Here is a 24,521-nt window from a genome sequence, read left to right as displayed (position 1 = left end):
GTCTCTTCTAGTCTTCCTTTTATACTTCTTGTTCTAACTTTAAATTTATGCTGCCTTATTACTGATTAGAAAGTTTTAAGCACAGGCTTTGTTGAGTGGAACAGAGAAGGTCGAGGGAGGATTTGATTGAAGTGCTTAAAGTGTGAAAGGGTTTAAGAAGTTGAATAGAGAAAGCTTATTTCCATTGGTAGGTGAATCAGTAATAAAATGATAGCGGCTTGGGATTAGTACTGGAAGGATAAAAAGGAGGCTAAAAGATTTTTTTGTGCAACATGTTATTAGTGTATGGAATGCATTACCACAAGTGCCTATTGAAGCTGAGTCAACTACGGAAGAGAGAGCTAGATAAACTTTTTAAGAGGAAAAATATTCAAAGATACAGATTAAGGACAGGGATTGAGATTTAAATAGCTTTGTTGTGGATCTTATAGGAAGAAAGAAGGGCCTGTTTCTGTGCTGTATATGACTCTATGGGGAGAGTTTTCCCTGTGGCCAGTGGGCTGGGCGGGAGCAGGTGGGGGCGGGCATGGAGCCGACGGTTGCCCACAATCGGCTGCGTGCCGCCATTTTACACAGGCCAGCATAATGCGCAGCCAATAGCGTTCAGTGCTACCTGTGTGGGTGGGGGAGGAGGGAGAGTCAGGGCCTGCGCTCTTTCATGCATGTGAGCAATAGAGTGTAGCAATCCCCCTCTGGGAGATTGAATGGATTATAAAACCTTTTAATAAATAAAGTAAAAATGTATTTAAACATTTCCCCTCATGTGACAGTGTCACATGAGCTGGGACATGTTTGTGAAGTTTGGAAAATTTATTTAATTATTTTATAAAAGCTTCAGGAAAACTTATCCTGCCCATGGATGAGGTTTCCTGACAAACGTGAAGGCCACTTGGGCTCTTCGCCTGCCCGCCAACCTTAAGGTTGAATGGGCAGCATTCTTAACTAGGTTAATTACTTTTTTGATAAAAACAAAAAAACTGCGGATGCTGGAAATCCAAAACAAAAACAGAATTACCTGGAAAAACTCAGCAGGTCTGGCAGCATCGGCGGAGAAGAAAAGAGTTGACGTTTCGAGTCCTCATGACCCTTCGACAGAACTTGAGTTCGAGTCCAGGAAAGAGCTGAAATATAAGCTGGTTTAAGGTGTGTGTGTGGGGGGCGGAGAGATAGAGAGACAGAGAGGTGGAGGGGGTTGGTGTGGTTGTAGCGACAAACAAGCAGTGATAGAAGCAGAATATCAAAAGATGTCAACAACAATAGTACAATAGAACACATAGGTGTTAAAGATAAAGTTGGTGATATTATCTAAACGAATGTGCTAATTAAGAATGGATGGTAGGGCACTCAAGGTATAGCTCTAGTGGGTTTTTTTTTATATTTTATTTTATATAATGGAAATAGGTGGGAAAAGGAAAATCTTTATAATTTATTGGGAAAAAAAAAAAGAGAAGGGGGAAACAGAAAGGGGGTGAGGATGGGGGAGGGGACTCACGACCTAAAGTTGTTGAATTCAATATTCAGTCCGGAAGGCTGTAAAGTCCCTAGTCGGAAGATGAGGTGTTGTTCCTCCAGTTTGCGTTGGGCTTCACTGGAACAATGCAGCAAGCCAAGGACAGACATGTGGGCAAGAGAGCAGGGTAGAGTGTTAAAATGGCAAGCAACAGGGAGGGTTGGGACCGGTCTTGTGGACAGACCGCAGGTGTTCTCCAAAGCGGTCACCCAGTTTACGTTTGGTCTCTCCAATGTAGAGGAGACCACATTGGGAGCAACGAATGCAGTAGACTAAGTTGGGGGAAATGCAAGTGAAATGCTGCTTCACTTGAAAGGAGTGTTTGGGTCCTTGGACGGTGAGGAGAGAGGAAGTGAAGGGGCAGGTGTTGCATCTTTTGCGTGGGCAAGGGGTTGTGCCATAGGAGGGGGTTGAGGAGTAGGGGGTGATGGAGGAGTGGACCAGGGTGTCCCGGAGGGAGCGATCCCTACGGAATGCCGATAAGGGGGGTGAAGGGAAGATGTGTTTGGTAGTGGCATCATGCTGGAGTTGGCGGAAATGGCGGAGGATGATCCTTTGAATGCGGAGGCTGGTGGGGTGATAAGTGAGGACAAGGGGGACCCTATCATGTTTCTGGGAGGGAGGAGAAGGAGTGAGGGCGGATGCGCGGGAGATGGGCCGGACACGGTTGAGGGCCCTGTCAACGACCGTGGGTGGAAAACCTCGGTTAAGGAAGAAGGAGGACATGTCAGAGGAACTGTTTTTGAATGTAGCATCATCGGAACAGATGCGACGGAGGCGAAGGAACTGAGAGAATGGGATGGAGTCCTTACAGGAAGTGGGGTGTGAGGAGCTGTAGTCGAGATAGCTGTGGGTGTCGGTGGGTTTGTAATGGATATTGGTGGACAGTCTATCACCAGAGATTGAGACAGAGAGGTCAAGGAAGGGAAGGGAAGTGTCAGAGATGGACCACGTGAAAATGATGGAGGGGTGGAGATTGGAAGCAAAATTAATAAATTTTTCCAAGTCCTGACGAGAGCATGAAGCAGCACCGAAATAATCATCGATGTACCGGAGAAAGAGTTGTGGAAGGGGGCCGGAGTAGGACTGCAACAAGGAATGTTCCACATACCCCATAAAGAGACAGGCATAGCTGGGGCCCATGCGGGTACCCATAGCCACACCTTTTATTTGGAGGAAGTGAGAGGAGTTGAAGGAGAAATTGTTCAGCGTGAGAACAAGTTCAGCCAGACGGAGGAGAGTAGTGGTGGATGGGGATTGTTCGGGCCTCTGTTCGAGGAAGAAGCTAAGGGCCCTCAGACCATCCTGGTGGGGGATGGAGGTGTAGAGGGATTGGACGTCCATGGTGAAGAGGAAGCGGTAGGGGCCAGGGAACTGGAAATTGTTGATGTGACGTAAGGTGTCAGAAGAATCACGGATGTAGGTGGGAAGGGACTGGACAAGGGGAGAGAGAAGGGAGTCAAGATAACGAGAAATGAGTTCTGTGGGGCAGGAGCAAGCTGAGACGATCGGTCTACCGGGGCAGTTCTGTTTGTGGATTTTGGGTAGGAGATAGAAGCGGGCCGTCCGAGGTTGGGCAACTATCAGGTTGGAAGCTGTGGGAGGGAGATCCCCAGAGGAGATGAGGTCAGTGACAGTCCTGGAAACAATGGCTTGATGTTCAGTGGTGGGGTCATGGTCCAGGGAGAGGTAGGAGGAAGTGTCTGCGAGTTGACGCTCAGCCTCCGCGTGGTAGAGGTCAGTGCGCCAGACAACAACAGCACCACCCTTGTCAGCGGGTTTGATGACAATGTCAGGGTTGGACCTGAGAGAATGGAGTGCAGTAAGTTCAGAGAGAGACAGGTTAGAATGGGTGAGAGGAGCAGAGAAATTGAGACGACTAATGTCGCGCCGACAGTTCTCAATGAAAAGATCGAGAGAAGGTAAGAATCCAGAGGGAGGGGTCCAGGTGGAGGGAGAATATTGAAGATGGGTAAAAGGATCCGTTGAACTGGGAGAGGACTCCTGCCCAAAGAAGTGAGCCCGGAGCTTATATTTCAGCTCTTTCCTGGACTCGAACTCAAGTTCTGTCGAAGGGTCATGAGGACTCGAAACGTCAACTCTTTTCTTCTCCGCCGATGCTGCCAGACCTGCTGAGTTTTTCCAGGTAATTCTAATTACTTTTTTAGTGGCCTAAATAGGCCGTTGACATTTCAGCGGGCGCACAGCCAACTCCAGCGCGCGCCCGCCGAACGAAATATTGAAATTATGCGCAATGACGTCAGGACACAGGCCCAACACCATCATGCATCATTTTATGCGTCAGAGTGTTGGGTCCACCCCTGCACACCAATCGGAAGATTCAGCCCTATGACTCAAAATGGTTGAATACTGATATTCCTATGATTCTATATTACAGGATTCTATTTTCTGTCATGTTAATTACAACTGAACTAGGGTCACCGTATTTCTTAAAGTTGAATATTTTGATGAATATGAGATAGCAATTATATTGTCGTAACATGGTGCAGATATAGCTAAATAAAGGAGCTTGTTAGCAGAGTGTGTTTTCAGATGTTCCTATGTGAGAGTGCAAGAGGAGGGGAGTGCAAGTAAAGGCGAGTGCAAGAAGAGGACCCTAGGACAAGCAGTCAGCAGCACCTAGAGGAGAGGGTGAGAGGAGGACCCTGGGACAAGCAGTCAGCAGCACCTAGAGGAGAGGGTGAGAGGAGGACCCTGGGACAAGCAGTCAGCAGCACCTAGAGGAGAGCAAAGAGCAATAAAAACAGCGCAAGAAATGGCGACATTTCGAGAGCAGAGGTGAGTGAGGGAGTTCAGTGAGGAGGGAGGAGGTGCTCCTTTCTTTTTCTACCTTTCCACAAAAAGAAAAGCAAGGGCCTTGGCAAGTAGGACCTGGTGAGTAAATTAGAAAAGTGTAATATTTTTAAACAAGTTGCTGTACTTGGATTTAACTGAGAAGCACCAGGAATAAGGGAAATTTAGGGCCAAGAAAATAAAGTAAAAAAAAAAATCCAAAGTAGAATAAAGTTAACATCAGGGAAGTAGAGTTAAGACATGGCAGTGCAGCTCAGTGGATTGGAATGCATGTCCTGTAATATGTGCGAAGTCATTGACGCTACCAGTGTGCTAGACGGCCACATGTGCAGGAAGTGCTGCCTGCTGCAGAAACTTGAGCACCGGCTTTCAAAGCTCGAGTGGTGGCTGGAGTCACCGCGAGGCTGAGAGCTATGTGGATAGCACTTTCAGAGAAGTGGTCACAACGCAGCTTAAGGGCCTGGAGACAGAGGGAATGGGTGACCACCAGGCAGTCCAAGAGAAGTAGGCAGGTAGTGCTGAAGTCTCCTGGGCTCCTGCTCACAAATCGGTTTTCCGTTTTGGAAGCTGGTGAGGGCGTTGGTTCTTCAGGGCAGTGCAGTCAGAGCGAAGTTTGTGGCATCACGAGTGGCTCAGCTGTACAGGTGGGGAGGAAGAAGAAAGAAAGAGCAATAGGGGTTCATTGGTTAGGGGAGCAGACAGGCATTCCTGTGGCCGTAGATCGTGACTCCAGGATGGTATGTTGCCTCCCTGGTGCCAGGGTCAAGTGTGTCACAGAGCAGCTGCAGGACATTCTTCTGGAAGAGGATGAACAGCCAGAGGTCGTGGTCCACATTGGTACCAATAACGTAGGTAGGAAGGGGGATGTGATCCTGCAATCAGAATTTAGGGAGCTAGGTAGAAAATTAGCAAACAGGACCCCAAATGTAGTAATCTCTGGTTCACTCCCAGTATCACGTTTCAGCAAGTACAGAAATAGGAGGATAAGGCATGTGACTGTGTGGTTGGAAAGATGGTGCAAGAGGGAGGACTTTAGATTCCGGGGACGCTGGGACTGGCTCTGGGGGAGTTGGCACCTGTACAAGCCGGACAGGTTGCACCTGAACAGAGCTAGGACCGAGTTCCTTGCAGGGCATTTTGCTGGTGCTGTTGGGAGGGCTTCAAACTAACTCAGCAGGGGTGTGGAAACTAAGAGAAAATATTAGAGAGGAATACCAGGGTGCACAAAATACTGGGAAGGACAGATAGCACTAATATAGAGAATAGTAAATTAATAGATTAAGTCAGAGTGAGGGAGAAAGTAACAAAATCTAAATCAGGGTTACTATGCATGTATGTGAAAGCACGGAGTATGGTAAATAAGGTTGGGGAGTTACTGACACAGATTGCCATGTGGGAATATGATGTGGTGGCAATAACAGAGAGCTGGTTCAAGGAAGGGCAAAATTGAGTACAAGGTGTTCAGAAAGGTAGGAAAGGAAGGAAAGGAGGAGGGGTGGTGGTGTTGGTTAAGGAGAGCATTGCAGTGCTGGAGAAAGAGGACGTTCCAAAGGGTTCAAGGACAGAATCAGTTTGGCTTGAACTAAGGAACAAAAAGGCTGCAATTACATTGCTTGGTGTAGTCTATAGGCCGCCAACTAGTAAGAAGGATGTAGAAGAACAAATCTGCAGGGAAATTACATAGAGATACAAGCATTAAAGAGTAGTTATAATGGGGGACTTTAATTACCCGAATGTAGACTGTGACAGCGGTAGTGTAAAGGGTCGAGAAAGCAAAAATTCCTAGATTGTGTTCAGAAAAATTTTCTACAGCGGTATGTGTCCAATCCAACAAGAAGCACAGTTGAACCTGGTTCTTGGAAATGAGTGGGCCAAGTAGATCAAGTGTCAGTGGGGGAACATTTAGGAGACAGTGATCATTGTATTGTATGTTTTAGGATGATGATAGAAAAGGATGATAGGCAATCCAGAGTAAAAATAATTAAGTGGACAAGAACCGACTTTGATGGGGCAAGAGCGGAGCTGGGCCAGGTGGACTAGAACAAAAGATTGGCGGGAAAAACTGTAGCTGAACAATGGGCAACCTTCAAAAAAGAATTGGTTTGGGCACAGTCAAGGTATAGTCCATCAAATGGGAAAGCTAGGGCAAACAAATCCAAAGCTCCCTGGATGAAAAAGGAGATAGAAATTAAGATAGAAAGAAAAAGTGTGCTTTTGACAGGTGTCAGGTAGAAAATACAATAGAGAACCAAGAGGAATACAGAAGGTTCAGGGGGGAGGTGAAAAAGCATATTAGTGAAGCGAAGAGGGATTATGAGAAAAGACTGGCAGCCAACATAAAGGGGAATCCCAAAGTCTTCTGTAGGCATATAAATAGTTAAAGGGTGGTAATAGGAGGAGTAGGATTGATAAGGGACCTAAAAGGGAGTTTACACATGGAGAAAGGGCCCATGGCTGAGGTATGAATACTTTGCATCCATCATTACCAAGGAGGCAGATGCTACCCAGGCCATGGTGACAGACGAGGAAATTTTGTCACTAGAAGGGTTCAAAATTGATAAGGAGGAAGTGTTGAATAGACTGTCGGTACTTAAAGTTGACAAGGCACCAGGACCGGACAAGATACATTCAAGGATATTGAAGGAAGTGAGAGTAGGAATTGCAGGTGCATCAGCCATAATCTTTCAGTCTTCTGTAGACTCATGGGAGGTACCAGAGGACTGGAGAATTGCAAACATTACGCCCTTGTTTAAAAATGTTGTAAGGATAAGCCCAGCAATTACAGACCAGTCAATTTAACTTCAGTAGTGGGCAGGATTCTAGAAACAATTATACAGGAGAGAAATAGTAGTCACGTGGAAAAATATGGGTTGATAAGGAAGAGCCAGCATGGATTTCTAAAGGGGAAATCGTGTTTAACTAACTTGCTGGAGTTTTTTGAAGAGGTAAAGGAAAAGGTCGATGAGGGCAATGCTGTTGATGTGGTGTACATAGACTTTCAAAAGGCATTTGATACAGTGCCACACAACAGACTTGTGACAAAAGTTATTGCCCATGAAATAAAAAGGACAGTAGCAACTTGGATACAAAATTGGCTGAAACATAAGAGGCAGAGAATAATGGTCAATGGATATTTTTCGGGCTAGAGGAAGGTTTGCAGTGGAGTTCCCCAAGGGTCAGTATTGAGACCCTTGCTTTTTCTGATATATATTAATGGTCTAGACCTTGGTGTGCAGGGGACAATTTCAAAGTTTGCAGATGATACAAAGCTTGGGAGTGTTGTAAACTGTGAAGTGGACAGTGTAGAACTTCAAAAGGATATAGACAAGTTGGCAGAGTGGGCAGATAGGTGGCAAATGAAGTTCAATGTGGAGAAGTGTAAGGTGATGCATTTTGGTAGGAAGGACATGAACAGACAATATAAAATAAGGGGTGAAATTTTGGAAGGGGTGCAAGAGCAGAAAGACCTGGGTGTACATATACATAGATCATTGAAGGTAGCACGATAGGTGGATAGAGCAATCAATAAAGCATATAATATCCTGAACTTTATTAATAGGGGCACAGGGTGCAAGAGCAAAGATATTATGCTGAATCTATACGACACTCATTAGACCTCAGCTGGAGTATTGTGTACAGTTCTGGGCACCATATTATAGGAAGGACATTGGACAGAGTGCAGAAGAGGTTTATGAGAATGATTCCAGGGATGAGAAACTTCAGTTATGAAGATAGATTGGAGAGTTTGGGACTGTTCTCTTCGGAGAGAAGAAGGCTAAGAGAAAGATTTGATAGAGATGTTGAAAATCATGATGGAGTTGGACAGATTAGATAGGGAGACGCTGTTCCCACTCTTAAAAGGATCAAGAACGAGAGGCCACAGATTTAAAGTGTTTTGCAAAAGAAGCAAATGTGACATGAGAAAAAACTTTTTCACACAACAAGTGGTTCAGGTCTGGAATGCACTGCCTGGAAGTGTGGTGGACTCAGGTTCAATTGAGGCATTCAAGAGAGCATTGGATGATTATTTGAATAAAAACAATATGCAGGAGTACGGGGAAAAGGCAGGGCAATGGCACTAGGTCATAATGCTCATTTGAAGAGCCGGTGCAGACATGATGGGCCGAATGGCCTCCTACTGTGCCATTAAAATTCTGTGTTTTTGTGATTCTGTGAATGAAGTACTGTAAACTTAAGGTTAATTAATATGTCTCTGTGTTGCAGTGTAATTTAACAACCACGCCTTGTAATCTCTTTTGGGTATTTGAGTTGTTTTTGCTAAAGGATTTAACGGTCAAATTAACAATTTCACCAAATATAACTCAGCCAAGACACAACTTCTATAACAACATTTCTTATACAATCTATCACTGTCATCAATTGTTGTATTATTTAGTAACTGGTGCCACGCAGTCTCAAGAATTGCCAGATTACAGGAATTATATGGGAGGCCCATCCATCCAAAGAAATATATTTACAGTGTCCCCATACCCAATAATGGTATCTTAAATTAGTCTAATGTTTTCACCTTCACCATCCTATCCAAAGGTCATTCCATGATTGATCACTCTTGTGTCAAGTAGTTATTCCAGGCATCTTCTGTAAATTATCCTTTTAACCTAGGCTTTGGATTCAGACATGACAAAGGCACACCGAGCCCAGCTGACCTTGCATGCAAAGTCCACCTTTATAACATCTGGGAACCTATACCAAGATGTGGCGAGCAGTCAAGCAAGGCCTAACATACTCTTACTCACAAAATCATATCTTTCAGTCAATGTCCCAAACTCCACCATTACCATCCCTTGCTATGTCCTGTCCCACTGGCATCAGAGGTGGTGGCACAGTGAAATACAATTGGGAGGGTATGGCCCTGGGAGCCCTCAATACTGACACTGGGCCACATGAAATCTCATGGCACGCAGGTCAATAATGGGCAAGGAAACCTCCTGCTGATTATCACCTACTGCTCTCCTTCAGCTGATGAATTAGTGCTCCTCCATGTTGAACACCACTTGAAAGAAGCACTGAGGGCAGATAACCAAAAGCTTGAGGTAGGTTTTAAAGCATGTCTTTAAGCAGGAAAGAGAGATAGAGAGGCAGAAAAGTTTAGGGAGTCGATGAACAAGCAGAAGGTCGTGAGTTTAATCTCTCATCCAAAAGAAAACACTTCTGACTCTCTGACTCTGCAGTATTTCCTCAGCCCTAAACTAAAATTTCAACTTGGAATCTGGACTTCAAATTCTGCAGTAGGTCATGAATCAACTTGAACCCATATTTTTTCATATCACAACTATATCAATGCAATGAGGCTCGGCTCTGTGGTAACATTCTTGCCTCTGAGTCAGCAGATTAAGGGTCAAGTATCACTATAGGGAATCCTGGTAAGTGGAGAAAAGACTTCTGGCCTCTGAATACCAGGCTGACATCCAGTAGTCCAATGGGAGTAGAGTGGCTAACCTTTATCGCAGCTAGCCAGTTCTGGTAGAAAATTGTGAGTCAGACTCTTAAGGTGTCCACATAAAAATGGACTTTGTTGTAGAAAAAATCGAGGGGACAATTTGCTACATGTAAAAACAATGGGGAAATGGGTTGCCTCATACTGCTATGCACAGAGGAGAAGAGGGGGACTATATCGATGTCCTTCAATTGTACGGCTGCCTTTTGCTTTTACATATCATTCATATATTATCAACAGCATGTAGGAAAGTCAGTACCAGAAACATATAAGTCTGCCACGTTGTTGTACTATTTGATAAAAGCAAAAAACTGCGGATGCTGAAAATCCAAAACAAAAACAAAAATACCTGGAAAAACTCAGCAGGTCTGGCAGCATCTGCGAGAGGAACACAGTTAACGTTTCGAGTCCAAATGACCCTTCAACAGAACTAAGTAAAAATAGAAAAGAGGTGAAATATAAGCTGGTTTAAGGGGGGGTGGGACAAGTAGAGCTGGATAGAGGGCCAGTGATAGGTGGAGATAACCAAAAGATGTCACAGACAAAAGGACAAAGAGGTGTTGAAGGTGGTGATATTATCTAAGGAATGTACTAATTAAGGGTAGAAAGCAGGACAAGCAAGGTACAGATAGCCCTAGAGGGGGTGGAGTGGGGTGAAGGGATCGAAAAAGGCTAAAAGGTAGAGATAAAACAATGGATGGAAATACATTTAAAAATAATGGAAATAGGTGGGAAAAGAAAAATCTATATAAATTATTGGAAAAAAAGGGGGGGAATCGGAAAGGTGGTGGAGATGGAGGAGAGAGTTCATGATCTAAAATTGTTGAACTCAATATTCAGACCTGAAGGCTATAAAGTGCCTAGTCGGAAGATGAGGTGCTGTTCCTCCAGTTTGCATTGAGCTCCACTGGAACATTGCAGCAGGCCAAGGACGGACATGTGGGCATGAGAGCAGGATGGAGTGTTGAAATGGCAAGCGACAGAGAGCTCTGGGTAATGCTTGCGGACAGACCAAAGATGTTCTGCAAAGCGGTCACCCAGTCTGCATTTGGTCTCTCCAATGTAGAGGAAACCGTACTGGGAGCAACGAATGCAGTAGACTAAATTGAAGGAAGTGCAAGTGAAATGCTGCTTCACTTGAAAGGAGTGTTTGGGCCCTTGGATGGTGAGGAGAGGGGAAGTGAAGGGGCAGGTGTTACACCTTCTGAGGTTGCATGGGAAGGTGCCGTGGGAGGGGGTTGAGGTGTAGGGGGTGATGGAGGAGTGGACCAGGGTGTCCCGGAGGGAACGATCCCTGCAGAATGCTGCCAGGGGGGCTGAAGGGAAGATGTGTTTGGTGGTGGCATCATGCTGGAGTTGGCGGAAATGGCGGAGAATGATCCTTTGAATGCAGAGGCTGATGGGGTGATAAGTGAGGACAAGGGGGACCCTATCATGTTTCTGGGAGGAGAGGAAGGTGTGAGGGTGGATGCGCGGGAGATGGGCTGGACACGGTTGAGGGCCCTGTCAACCACTGTGGGTGGAAAACCACGGTTAAGGAAGAAGGAAGACATGTCAGAGGAACTGTTTTTGAAAGTGGCATCATCAGAACAGATGTGAGATTCCTTCACCCCACCCCACCCCCACTAGGGCTATCTGTACCTTGCTTGTCCTGCTTTCTACCCTTAATTAGCACATTCCTTAGATAATATCACCACCTTCAACACCTCTTTGTCCTTTTGTCTGTGACATCTTTTGGTTATCTCCACCTATCACTGGCCCTTTATCCAGCTCTACTTGTCCCACCCCTCTTAAACCAGCTTATATTTCACCTCTTTTCTATTTTTACTTAGTTCTGTTGAAGGGTCATTCGGACTCGAAATGTTAACTGTGTTCCTCTCGCAGATGCTGCCAGACCTGCTGAGTTTTTCCAGGTATTTTTGTTTTTGTCTTGTACTATTTGATTCACTTTCAGTATCCATCCATTTCTCTTTAGATGCTTCTTTCAATATCTTACCAAAACCTTTGTTGAGAAATTACAAATGAACCTTGTCTCCCACAGGTGGTTGGGGATTGGAGGTTCAGTCGAACAAGCTGCAACATTTTTGTGATGCTGGATGTCATGATGTGCACAGCAAGTATTTTAAACCTTTGTGCTATCAGTATTGATAGGTAAGTCTGTTCCTAATATATTTTAAAGTGTTTTAAAGGTCAGGACTAGTACTAAGGACATTTTCCAACGTTAACAATAATAATCCATGTGATGACTCTATCGCAGTCATTGATTTATTGAATAGCTTCAACTTTAGCATTTTCCTCTGTTCTGGTGTAAAGTGCCAATCTTCATGGTAAAGTATCTGCATCCACAGTAGAAGACATAAATTACATGCAGGTGCCAGAAATAGAGGAGACCAAGGGGCTAATAAGAGTGAGGAAGTTAAGGTTATTAATATCAACAGAGAAAACGTATTAGAGAAACTTAAGGAAATAAAAATTGACAAAGTCTCCAGGACCTGATGGCTTACATCATAATGTTTTATAAGAGGTAGCTGCAGGGATATTGAATGCATATCTTTTTCCAAACTTTCATGGATTCTGGAGCAGTCCCAGCAGATTGCAGTTTAGCATATATGATACCTCTATTCAAGAAAGGAGGGAGATTGAAAACAGGGAACTACTGGTCAGTTAGTCTGACATCAGTCATCGGGAAAATGCTGAAATAAGAAGTGTAATCAATGCATTTAGAATATCATAGAATGATCAGAGTCAACGTGGTTTTACAAAAGAGAAATAATGTTTGACAAATCTATTAGAATTTTGGAGGATGTAAACAGTACAGTAGATACAATCTGCAGTGATACCTTGGGGTTTGGTAAAGAATTTTAATTCAAGAGAATAAAGTCAGGAAATTGGAAAAGAGTCACCAAACACACGAAAGAAAAAGGTTTGGTTCCTCACAGATATGATGGGAACACTTCGCCAGCAGCATAGGATTCTATTGCCTGGATACACTTCTGATTTATCTGCTGTTTTGGGACAGTAAACAGATTAAAATGCATCTTCAGGACTACAGCCTCAAATCAAAAAAAAAATGTACATGCATTCTCCTCCAAAAAAGTAAACACCAGTTTCCTTTAAAGTGAGCCAGATGTCCCCTGGGCCAAATTTAAATTGAGTTAAGTGATGTGGCTATCTTCTGCACAACTCCCCTGGCCCAAATCTCCTAAAGTAATTATTATATCACCAATAGATCGATAGCATTAAGAGCTTATGTGAGTTATCCCCAAGGCGATTACCACACCAAGGAGGCCATTTGGTGTGCTTTTACTGAAGGTTTGTATTTCTTTGTCTGCATAGCAATTGTTTTTATAATCTGGTGGTAAAATCTTATTTTCTCTTGGTTTAAGGTATACTGCTGTGGTGATGCCAATCCAATATAACACAAATTACAGCTCCAGGAGACGGGTGACTATAATGATCACTATTGTGTGGATATTGTCGTTTGCAGTGTCTTGTCCTCTCCTGTTTGGTTTCAATACAACAGGTACTAAAGATTTTTCAGGAAATAATCTTCTCATATTTGAAAAACCGTAACAATGATTAAAGTGGCCTCAGTTCAGACATCCAGAGTAATTTAATCAACACTGGTCCAAACTCAAACATGAAACAAGCCACCAGATGATATCGAGTGAGATCTGGCTCATAACCACAATGAAATGTCCACTTGAAGAGTGATTAGGTTGTAAACATGAGGTGCAAGGTTGCGCATAGCACTGAAGCGAAAGACAATCTCATGCCTCTTTATTTAATCAAACACCTAAGTCTGGAAATGAATGTTGTTGATGGTAACTGATGAATGCTTAATTCACATTCCTTTACCTGCTACTTCAGTGGAATTTTAAACAAGCACTCTCAATACTGTATTATATGCCAGACAAAGGAATTTCATAGGAGCATTGATTTCTAGGGTTTGTTTTCTTTCAGCTTAATACGGTGCAAAACTTCTGTCGATTAATGGGAAAAGTAAAAGTTGCCATGACGCAAAAACAAATTTTTGAACCTTCTGTTCTCTCTGCAAAAGATAGATCAGGCTAAGAGAGGTAAATAGATCTAATGTTTACAGGAATGCAGGACAAGTCCTCTGTAGGATTTTCTTTAATAGAAAATTAATTGTGCTTTTTTAAAATTTAACAAAAGAGTTATAAGGTCTGGGTGATGGGGTGAGGTTGGGGGAGGGGGGGTGGGGGAGGCAGGAGCGGCAGGAGGAATAGTAATGGAGGTAGCAGCAGCCATTGAGGTGAGCTTCCTGATAGAAAGACAACAAAGATGGCTTCCAACTGGGTCCATTAAAACAGAGGAGGAACAGCAACAGTTAAATTAGGAAACAAAGGAGGAATAAACAACATCCAGGGGAAACAGCACGGGGGCTGTGTATTTCAATTCCTAAAATACTTAACTGACTTAAAGTTTCAGACAGACTAACAATGATATAGTCACAAAGACAAAAATAAATGGGGAAATTCTAACTTCCAAGAATGGTGGGTTTGGGGCAGGGTCCCTTATTTTATGGGATTGTCCTGTATTTGAGGCCACTGTCCCATACCCCGGGTCAAAGGCTGTTGGGACACTGTTTTTTCCATAATTCAGTCCTTTAAATCTTGGTAGTTTGGGGTTAGGTAGGATGTGCAAATGTTAAAAATCTCAAATCCAACCCAACCCATCTTGAACCCACTCATTACTAGTTTAACAGAGATGGGTGGGGAGGGGGAAGGGATGGTGGTGTTGGGGCTGCGGTCAACCAACCCATATCAAGGAGGTGTGTAGCTCCTTTAAATAGTTTGATGAGTTGGTGTGCCTCAGAGCTTATTTTGTGTTCCTACTTTAACTGTAAGCGACTGACTTTCTGGGCCCTGGGAAACCTAGAAGCTAAAGGTATGCGAGGACTGCTGTGTGGAAGAGTCTTTCCAGCACAGCTTGTGGCTAAGAGGGGCAGCAGTACTTTCCCCCAGCTCACCAAGTCTACCAGTTTTCCACTCCAATCAATTGGACCCCCCTCGCTGTGATCACTGACTTCCTACATGATCACCGATCCTCATCTCTGCCTCCAATCTCTCTTCAGTTCTCCACGATGACACCCTGATCCTCTAAACTATATTGCGCCCACCCTTCACCCCTCCTATTCTCTACCATAGCTGACAGAAAATCCACCCGCTCCTCGGCCATGATCTCTTCTGGACTGTTTCTCCGCCAGCTTGGAAATCCTGTCCCAGTAAATATCCAGACCAAGGTGTATTGAGGTGTTTGAATAGAGGTGCATTGGTAGCACCAGGTCATTCACAATCTTTATTTTCAGATGGGTGCTAGATCTGAGGACACTGGAGGTAAGTCCTTTACCAGTAATGTTAATTGTTCAGCCATATCTGCATATCTGAAATGCAGTCATGGCTACCTTAATTGAAGAGCTGAGACAGAAAACATATGCTCCCATGATAGATAGGAAAGTGACTTTACATTAGCATATATAGCAGTGGCTGCAATGAGCCAAACCAGGACCACTCTCTCATGGTTTCTACATGAATATACCCACCTAGAACGTAGATGTTTTTGTAAAGGTAATTGAAAAATGCGCTTTAAGAGAATAAGAAGTGCTGTTATTTTTACAGTGATATAATTACATGGTTAAAAACTATTCAATGGGAGGAACCATTAGAAATTTAACATGTTTTATGACTACTCAACAATTTGAAAAATAATCAATCAAAAAAATTAAATAAGTAATAAAAGTTTTATTGAACAACATTTTTGAGGATATGGTAAGGTTATGTTGAGATCCCATTCGCGTATTCCAGTTTCTTAGGGCGGAATCGTCCGTGCCTTCTAGCATCGGGTGTGCTTGGCGGCGTGAGTGGACAATATGGCAAGAAGGCCAAAAACCGGCTTCGTGATGTCATGAAACCAGATTGTGATCATCTGCTCAGCCCATCAATGGCGGGCCGTGTTTCCCATGGACGTCAGGAGCCTCATTGTAATATATCTGCATAACATTGCAATGCCAGCCTGCCAGAATTATCCCCCTCCCCTGGATTGTCCATCCGCTTCAGTGTGATTGCATGCCACTGCAGAACATATCTTGACAAGTGTGACATGCAGAAGTCAGAACTTACCGCCGGGGCCTTGCAGGCATCGAGGAGCAGAAGATGCTGGAGCCCGACACACTGGAGAAACATCCATGGCATGCTGGGTGAATTCTCATAGACATGGCTCTGCTGAGAAGTAGCTCATGGAAGTTGGAAAGTTACCGTTGAAGGTCTGCTCACAATGGATGAAGTTCGAATGGTTGGGGAGGAAAGTCCAGCTGTGTTTGGGAGAGGAAGATGTACCAGAGAGGGTGAGGATTAACTGGGAGAGGAATAGATTGGGTGAAGTTGGGAGGGCGGGGGAATGAAGGTGTCATGGGGGAGAGAGTATGGAAGGAGGATGGGTAACGGGAGAAGATGGCAACTGGGGAGGTAGGTGTAAGGGGGGGGGGGTGGTGGAAAGTGTAAGGGAAGGAGTTTGGAGGGGGGGAAGGAGTGCAGAGAGGGGAGGGAGTCCATGGGGAGGAAGGAGTCAAGAGGGGAGAAAGTAAGGCTGGAGGATGAGGTAAGGGTGGGGGAAGGAGTCAGGAAGTGGGGAGGACTAAGCAGGGGTGAGTCTGCCGGGGGGGTGGGCGCAGACCAAAATGGGAGGAGTCCAGGGGTGGGAAGGCTCTAAGAGGGGAAGACATCCAGAGGGGTGGTGTCCAGGTGCACGTGCAAGGGAGCGGTCTAGTGTGTCTATAATTTCCTCCTGGGATCGAACTGAGAGTGGGCATGGAACAAGGGAATGGTGAGGATGACCAATGGCAAAATGAGACTGTAGGATGGGAGGGTGAGGGTTTGACGGTAGTGGTAGAAGGGACAGTGAGGGTGGTTGGTGGGAACTCGGAGGCAGACATGGATCCTGGGGTGGGAAGGAGGAGGTCAGGAAAGTGAATGTGGAGGGGGGTGGGATATTTGGGAAGGAACAGAACCGGCACATTCACCTGGACATCCCCAAAGGAAAAGGGTTGTGGCTGGTAGGTAACGGAGGGGAGGTGGAAGGTGATGCTGGGGTTGGGGGGGGGGGATGCAACAACGATGGGGGAAAGAAAATGGGTCACTGGAGGAGGGAAAAGATGGGGTAGTTTATGAGAAAGTGAATCCAGACCACGCTGCCAAAATCGAAAGTGAAAGGAGAGTTGTGGTGGGTGAGATCAGGTGCTGCATTTGTGTGTGATCAGTAGGTGGGTGGAGATGCAGGTCAGCTCAGTTGGACAGTGAATCCCAGCAGGCAACATTTAAATTCTCAGAACATCGAGATGAGTATGAAACTTGAAGGATCCCCATGCATGGGAGAGGCTCCGAAAGGCCCTGCCACACGCACACGTCTCTTTCCAGATTCACTCTTGGGCCGGCTGCTCCCATTGCAGTGACAGAGCTTGAGGGGCTCACAGGCAAAGGGGACTTGGAGCGAGAGGACAGCCTCTGAGATTACTGGGTGGGTGACCCAGGGGTGTCAAGTTGTTGCTCCTCCTCCCTGCGGGTACCTGGGGTGGGGGGGTGGGGGGTGGGTGGGGGGGGTGTGGTGGGGGGTTGGTGGTGTGGGCGGCCTGTCTCCTTGAGGGGAAGGAGCACCTGGAGGGACACTGAGGTGCCCTGTTTCCCTCTCACGTTCCCACAGCAGGAACTAACCCATGGCTCCCTCAATAGAGTGCAGGTCTGCACTCATCTCTCCATTCTGCTGGACCAGGGTCTCCATGGCATCCGCCATCCTCCCCATGGAGACCATCATACACGCAGATGTGGGCACTACTTCATCAGTGAGCAGGCGGATTCAGTCCCCTGACTCGTAAGCTACTCTATTGAGGACTTCCAACAGCTCTGCATGATGTTCCCATACCTACTGCTGGTTCTCCAGGATGAATTGGAAAGCCAAATCCAGAGGTTCGTCATCTGAATTGGACTTCACAAATACCTGATCCCCAGTAGTCTTCTGACTGCCCGGGAGCTCGGCTGAACCTGTCTCCTTCTGCTGTGGACATGCATTCACGTGGTGACCACTAGATTGTGAACCCGAGTCTGCTCTAGATGTAGGTCCCACTGAGGTGTGTGTCTCTGCACTGGTGGAGGGTGTGGGTAAGCACTGTGATGGGTCTTCCAGGCTGCTTATTTCCAGCTCTTCAATGGAGGAGGTGTCCTCTTGGCTGGAGGTGAGGACCAGGATGTAGCTAAGGGATTGGCTGGCTGAGGGTGTCAGTCACTTGGCAGAGCTCCCTGTGAACCAAAGTAGAGATAATTAGTGCATGGCAGCAGAGTCAAAAGCAGGAGAGAGAGCATTCACATTTACATTGAGAGAGGGATGATATGGTGCAGGATCCTCACGAGGGTGTTTGGTGCTGACCTCACCGTCACTGTAGGCACAGTCCATGTCCTCATCAGTCAGTGTGATGGCATGTTCCTCAAAGTGAGTGAGGGGCCAAATTTGGGCCACTCCACCCCTGGTCTGGCATCTCTTCCTGCAGTTGTGAGCAGACCTCTGCATGGAAACAGGTGGAGAGAGTGTGAGCAGGACGCGTGGCATCGCGTGGAATGTTTGCTGCATGGACAGGATGAGGACGCAAGGTCGAGAAGACATGAGCCTGATGGAGATGTGAGAGTGTGTGTGAGAGTTAGTGATGTTGTCCCTTGAGGTGTGAGATCCCTATGATGTGTCATGGGTTTGTGAGCGTGTGAGTTGAGAGTGATGAGAAGAGTGACTTACTCTGGCGGAATGGATGAGACCTTTCATCCTGTAGTGGCGCTGGGTGTTTGTTCTCTTTTTCAGGGCATTGGTGCTGACCACCTCTGCCACCATCTCCCATGCTAGACTGGTGATGCAGCTGCCCATCCTGCAGCCAGAGCAAGGGTAGAGGACATCACGGCAGGCTTCCACAGCATTCAAAAGGTGCAGGAGGGATGCATCACTGAAGCAGGGGGCTGCAGTCTTTTTGCCTTTCAGAGCCATCCTGTCTTCTGTGCAGCAGTCCTGGGCTGGAAGCACTGAGAGGTGTGCACGCAGCTGCACTTTATAAATGTGGCTCCCGGCATGATGAAGCGGTGAGGTGATGGCGTGGTGGGCAAATGAGAGCCCGCCCGCTATCAAAATATCATGTTTCCCGGGGACACCTAATTAATGCTGCGGGTTTGGGATGATACGGCATGAAAAGCCAACATTGCGGCAGGTAGGCAAATGTCGTTTTACCCACCCACTACCGAACTCAGTACAAATCTGGGACAATTTTGTCCTTAGTTGGATGCACTGTTTGAAGAGTGGGGAGTCCTTCTGTTGGCTGAACCAATATCCATTCCTTGACCAATATCACTAAAAGGACATGTTAATTGGTTATTTATCTCGTGGCAATTTTTGAGTCATAACAGGTGAAAAATGGCTGCTCTATTTGACACCAGTCAAAGGTTCTTCAAAAGGAACTAATTGTATAAAGGGCTTCAGACATGTTGACATAAAATGTGATATAAACACAGATATTGTTATTTCTCTATATTGAATTGTGTTGCTAAATTTCATTGATGCAAATGTCTGCTTGAAACATGCAATAACAAACACTTCCACGTACTGTTTGGCTGTGACACACGTGTTACTCAATCTATAAGGTGATCAGATCAACTTTTTGATAGATACATAGAATTTTACAGTGCAAAAACAAGCCATTCAGCTCAACGGGTTTATGCCAATTTTTAAGCTCTACAGGAATTTTTATTGGCTGAACAGCTGGCATTTACTGTGGTTACAGCATACATTAGCACTTTGATTCTGTGCCAATAAAGAACAATAGAGATCACTGGTTGCCATAGATCGCAGCTCTTTTCATTGTCAATTTGGCAAATATTTGCATCACATAAAATATTAGTAGCTACACAGAGAATAGTTTGCCTGGCTTTGAATATGAAATAATATAAGAACTGTCCAGTTTTGGGTAATAACTTCCATTATTATATTGTCTTGAATTGTATGTCAGTAACTTTAACAGACAAGCTTGTGCTACATTAGAAAATAACATTTAATGAATTAATAAAACTTCTGATTTTCTACCATTATTCAATTTGCAGATGACCCCAGATTATGTTCGATATCCAATCCAGATTTTGTTGTGTATTCGTCCATTGTGTCCTTCTACTTGCCATTTTTTGTTACGTTGATGGTTTATGTGCGTATTTACATTGTACTTAAAAAGAGAAGGAAACGCATCACCTCTAGACAAAACAGCGATTCTGTGGCAACAGAGAGTATCATGCAGACTCAGGTAATTAAGGTGAAAAGTGCTTGTAGCTAAATTGTGGATTGTGTTCTTTGCATTCTTTATCATCTGAGGCTTAACATGGGCACTCGACATTTTCTCAATGATTATGGAGCGGCACAAATCCCCACTGGAATTATTTCTCAAACCCAGCTGAAGAAGCTGCACAGCGAGGAGTGTCAAACTGGGTGTGGGTATTGTTGCAACTACCTGCCAATGGCTAAGGGTAACTGTCTTCACAGGATCTGGATCAGCAGAAATGCAGAGCTGTAACTACCACTGTAAGGATCTTATTGCTACCATATACATAGGGTTAGCACCCCAAACAGCTGTGGCCTCAAGTCTCCTCCACCTCCGTGTCGGCAGCTGAAGACGAATTTATGGAAGTGCTGCAATGAAGTGTTAAACAACACCACTCGACATTAGCAGCCATCAAACAGGGGCATCTGGTTTGGACAATCACTTACACATAGAAGTTCCTTTTCTTTAATGTTTGTCTGCCACTTCTTATGCTCCTGCCTCCTTCATCCTTGACAGTGGCTGATATTGGGTTCAGCTGCCTTTTAAACTTTTCTGCAGTCTTTTAAAATTGTTTGTCAACCAATTGTGACATTCCCTTTAATTGTTGCCACCCTTTTAAATTTCACTTACAAATATATTTAAGTTCCCACCAATAGTATGCTCCCCACACTTGCCCAAATTTCATTTGGACCTGTAGGTAATTATGCAAACGTACTAACCCAGGAAAATTGATAGCTGTTAGTACATTGCCACTTTGGCAGGGCTATCAATAGTTTTTAACCATTTAGATGACAATCAGGCCCCAGGAATCATTACAGCAATGAAAATCCCTATTATAGCTAAGAGGCTAAAAGGTGGAAATTATAGTCTTGCTGCACAGAGACAATTTGCCGAAGCTTTTCATCTTGCACTCATCAGGGAATTGCAAGAATACCAATGTCAGGGGAAGCAACAACTTTATGCTGTATGAGAAGAGAATGCTGATTGGTTGGCAAGTGGACTCTGACTGGTAGAGCTATTGCCATGGAGAATGCACAAGTTAATGATGACTGGCAGCTAACTGACAATCATTGTTTGAAATTTAACCAGGCAGCTTGAACCAGCAAATGACTGTCACTTATTTTGTTTAGCTGAAACAGGTGCAACGTGTGTATGTGTTCTTTCTGTCTGCAAAGACCAGGGTCCTGTGTATTAATATCCAATACACACGATTGTGCCACATTGTGAGTCCGACTGACAACCTTATATTGGTTGTCAGCATAACTTTTAGCACATTGAGGATTGTTTAACAAATATTGTCCAATCGCGGAATCACATCTAATGTTGGGCACTGTATTTTGAGTTTTGCAAACACGGGCTAGTTGAGTACAGCCTGTACCTTGCCCGTTGTGAACAGTGGAAGGGACATGCTGTTTGTTATGATCTGCCAGTCTTTGGGACATACGGCCTACAAACCTAGCATCACACTGGCACTGAAATTCATATACCACATTACTCATTTGTGTGACAGGCAGAACGTCTTTTTGACTTGACAGGAGCATCCTGTTGATGCCGAATATCACTCCTTTTGTTACTGCACAGAAGCAGCATGAAACAGCTAGTTTTACCTTTGCTCAAATTTTTGAGATACCTGCTCTTCCAGGGTATAAAATTGTTGCTTCCCCTAACATTGGTATTCTTGAGATTGTCCTGATGAGTGTAAGACAAAAAACTTTAGCAAAATGTATTTTTTCAGCAATACTCAAGTTCTATACCGTCAAACGACTAAGTTTTAACCCGACATTGATAGTGGAGATTTAGGAGTGCATTCTGCAGAGTGCCTTCTGTGTTCCTCTGAAGATGAGGGAGGATGTGAGAACAGTGATCAGAAATGGAAATTGAGTTCAAAATAATTGCTAACCAATCCAAATTGATGTTATGTGTCTGACTACAGATACACAGAAATATTACAATGGTTACTTAAAACGGTAAATTTCAAAAGGCAGATCAAAAATGAATGTGAAGAAGTCAAAATGAATGGTGATCACACATAAACAATATGTAAATAGATCAAACAGCTTCAAAATTATTTACTTGGGTAATCTAATAACACTGGAAGGCTAACAGGGAAATAGCATGAAGGATATCAACTGCAAGAGAGATATTTAAGTTTGAGTTTCCATATGACTGTAAAATTAAGCTGGTGATAATAATTGAGTGATGACTTCCTTATGACTGGTCAACACATTTTAGAAGTGCATAAACTGGACTTTGATGTATCATGAAAATGGAAGACGTTTGTGTGGGGATGCTGTAGACGCACTAGAAATTAACTGGACAAGAAAGTAGCTGAATGAAGGAGTTCTTGAATTAGCACAAGAGTGAAGTAATGAGGCTAGTTAAGATCAGGAAATTGATAGTGTGGACATATTATTCAAGGCACAAAATAAAGCTTTTGAGATTGCTGCTGTCTAAAAAAGTTGATACAGAAAAAAAAACACATCCATTGATATAATGATTTACTACACTTCAGAAATGACTTGTAAATTCATCCTGAACAGCAATGACCAGTTAATCAGTTTTTGGTGTCGGATAAGGGAATAATGTTTCCCATGATACTCCCAGATGTTCTTTGAAAACTCACAGACCTTATTTAGCTTGTTTCATTGGATCATATTGTCTACCAAATGCATCAGATGATGTATACGGGACCTTTGCTGAAAATTTGTTTTGAAGAACATTACCTCCAACAGTATAGCACTGCTAAATACACCATGGGAGCATGAGCCTAGTCTCTGTGCTCAAGTTCTAAAGTAGAATTTAAACCCATTACCTTTTAGCTCAGAGATGAGAGTGCTACTAACTGAGTCAAACTGACATGACAATAGAGAGACAGGCAAATGATGTAAATGATATAATTGAATGGTCAGTTGTAAGTTTGGGATAGAAAATTATGAATTGAACAAAATGCCAACCACCAAAATGGAAGGACTGTGAGGAAGAGAGACAGGCAGGGAGAAAGGGCAGGAGAGAACCAGTATAAATTTGGAGGCAACAAAATGCATCTGACAAATATATAAAGGGCAACTGAGTTCACTGAGGAGGGAGGGCTATAATCCATTTGGATTTTCAGCAGACATCTGAGAAGATCCCATGTGGGGTTTACAACAAAGAATAAGATTTACAGAATCCATGCAAATAGAAGCCTTTACAAGACATTCTATTGAATGGAAATCTCCAGGAAATTGCCTGTTGTGACTTTAGCTCCATAACAATGGTTAATCCAAAGTACCAGGAGCATTGTAAATCAGAATTTTGTAAAGTTCATGTGAAAACCGACAACTAAAGATTTGAATTGTTCTGTAAAGGCTATAGAACGTTGTACGCACCCTTATAATACAACTTCTAGATCACAAATTTCATGCAAATTGATCTTTTTCTTTGCACCTTATGCAAAGTTACAAAATGTTATATTGGTCCAAATTCTCAGAGGGGAATTGACAGCTCTGGAAGTGGTCTTGTTAGACATGCTGCAGTGCTTAAGCACAGACAAGGATACAAAATCACCATTAGAAACAGTAATGTCATTGTATTTGATTCTACAATCTTTCTATAATTCGCTTACTTTTTAGATCACTAGGTTCATTCTCAAACGGGTTTCTTCCTAAAGGCTCAGCAACATGTCAATACCACCCATCTTAAGCACAGTGTGACACTTTTATTTTTACTGTACAATGTTCGGAGAGCAAGTGCTGTCAAGCCAGGGCTGCTGTTGCATTTGTACTGGGTCTACATACATCAATGGGAATGAGAACTGAATAAAGCTACTAAAATTACTGTGAACCAGAAAACAGAAAAGACTTGAAACACTCAGTGGGTCAGGCGGTGTGTGCGGAGAGAACAAGCAAGTTCATGTATCAGGTGCAAAATATTGAAGAGTCATAACAATAACATAGTTACCCTCTGAAGTCAATGTAGGTGATTTCATGACACTATTTTGATGAAGATAAGGGAAGTTATCCCTGGTGTTCTGGCCAATATATATCCCTCAATCAACTTCTTTAAACCAGATTATCTGGTCATTAATACATTGCTGATTAATAGGAGCTTACAATGTACAAATTGGCTGCCTTGTTTCCTACATCACAATGGTCACTTAAGAAGTAATTAATTAGCTGCTAAGCACTTTAATACATCCTGATGTCATGAGAGGTGCTATATAAATGTAAGTCTTTTTTGTCAAATGTTTCACTTGAAAAATTATTTGCTCATTTCTTTCTACAGATTGCCTGCTAATTTTTTTCAGCATTTTTTTCTGTTTATTTCAGTTTCCATCAAAAGCAGATTGTTTTGCTGACAAACATTTTGAATTATTGTTGCTGTACGTTTTTTTACGACATACAGTG

General features: G+C 43.9%; 1 protein-coding gene across 1 annotated transcript in view; it reads left to right on the top strand.

Moving 5' to 3' along the window:
- drd3 (dopamine receptor D3) overlaps window positions 1-24,521 on the top strand; it is a 48,729-nt gene that overhangs the window by 19,902 nt on the left and 4,306 nt on the right. Inside the window, exons 2-4 of the mRNA XM_041210885.1 lie at window positions 11,824-11,933; window positions 13,169-13,305; window positions 19,928-20,130. Of these exons, the coding sequence (XP_041066819.1) occupies window positions 11,824-11,933; window positions 13,169-13,305; window positions 19,928-20,130 (450 nt within the window). The remainder of the gene's footprint in view (window positions 1-11,823; window positions 11,934-13,168; window positions 13,306-19,927; window positions 20,131-24,521) is intronic.

Source organism: Carcharodon carcharias, chromosome 18 (genome assembly GCF_017639515.1).
Source record: "Carcharodon carcharias isolate sCarCar2 chromosome 18, sCarCar2.pri, whole genome shotgun sequence".
Taxonomy (NCBI): Eukaryota; Metazoa; Chordata; class Chondrichthyes; order Lamniformes; family Lamnidae; genus Carcharodon; species Carcharodon carcharias.
Note: the sequence above shows the minus strand (reverse complement) of the source record. Positions and strands in the feature narration are given on the sequence as shown.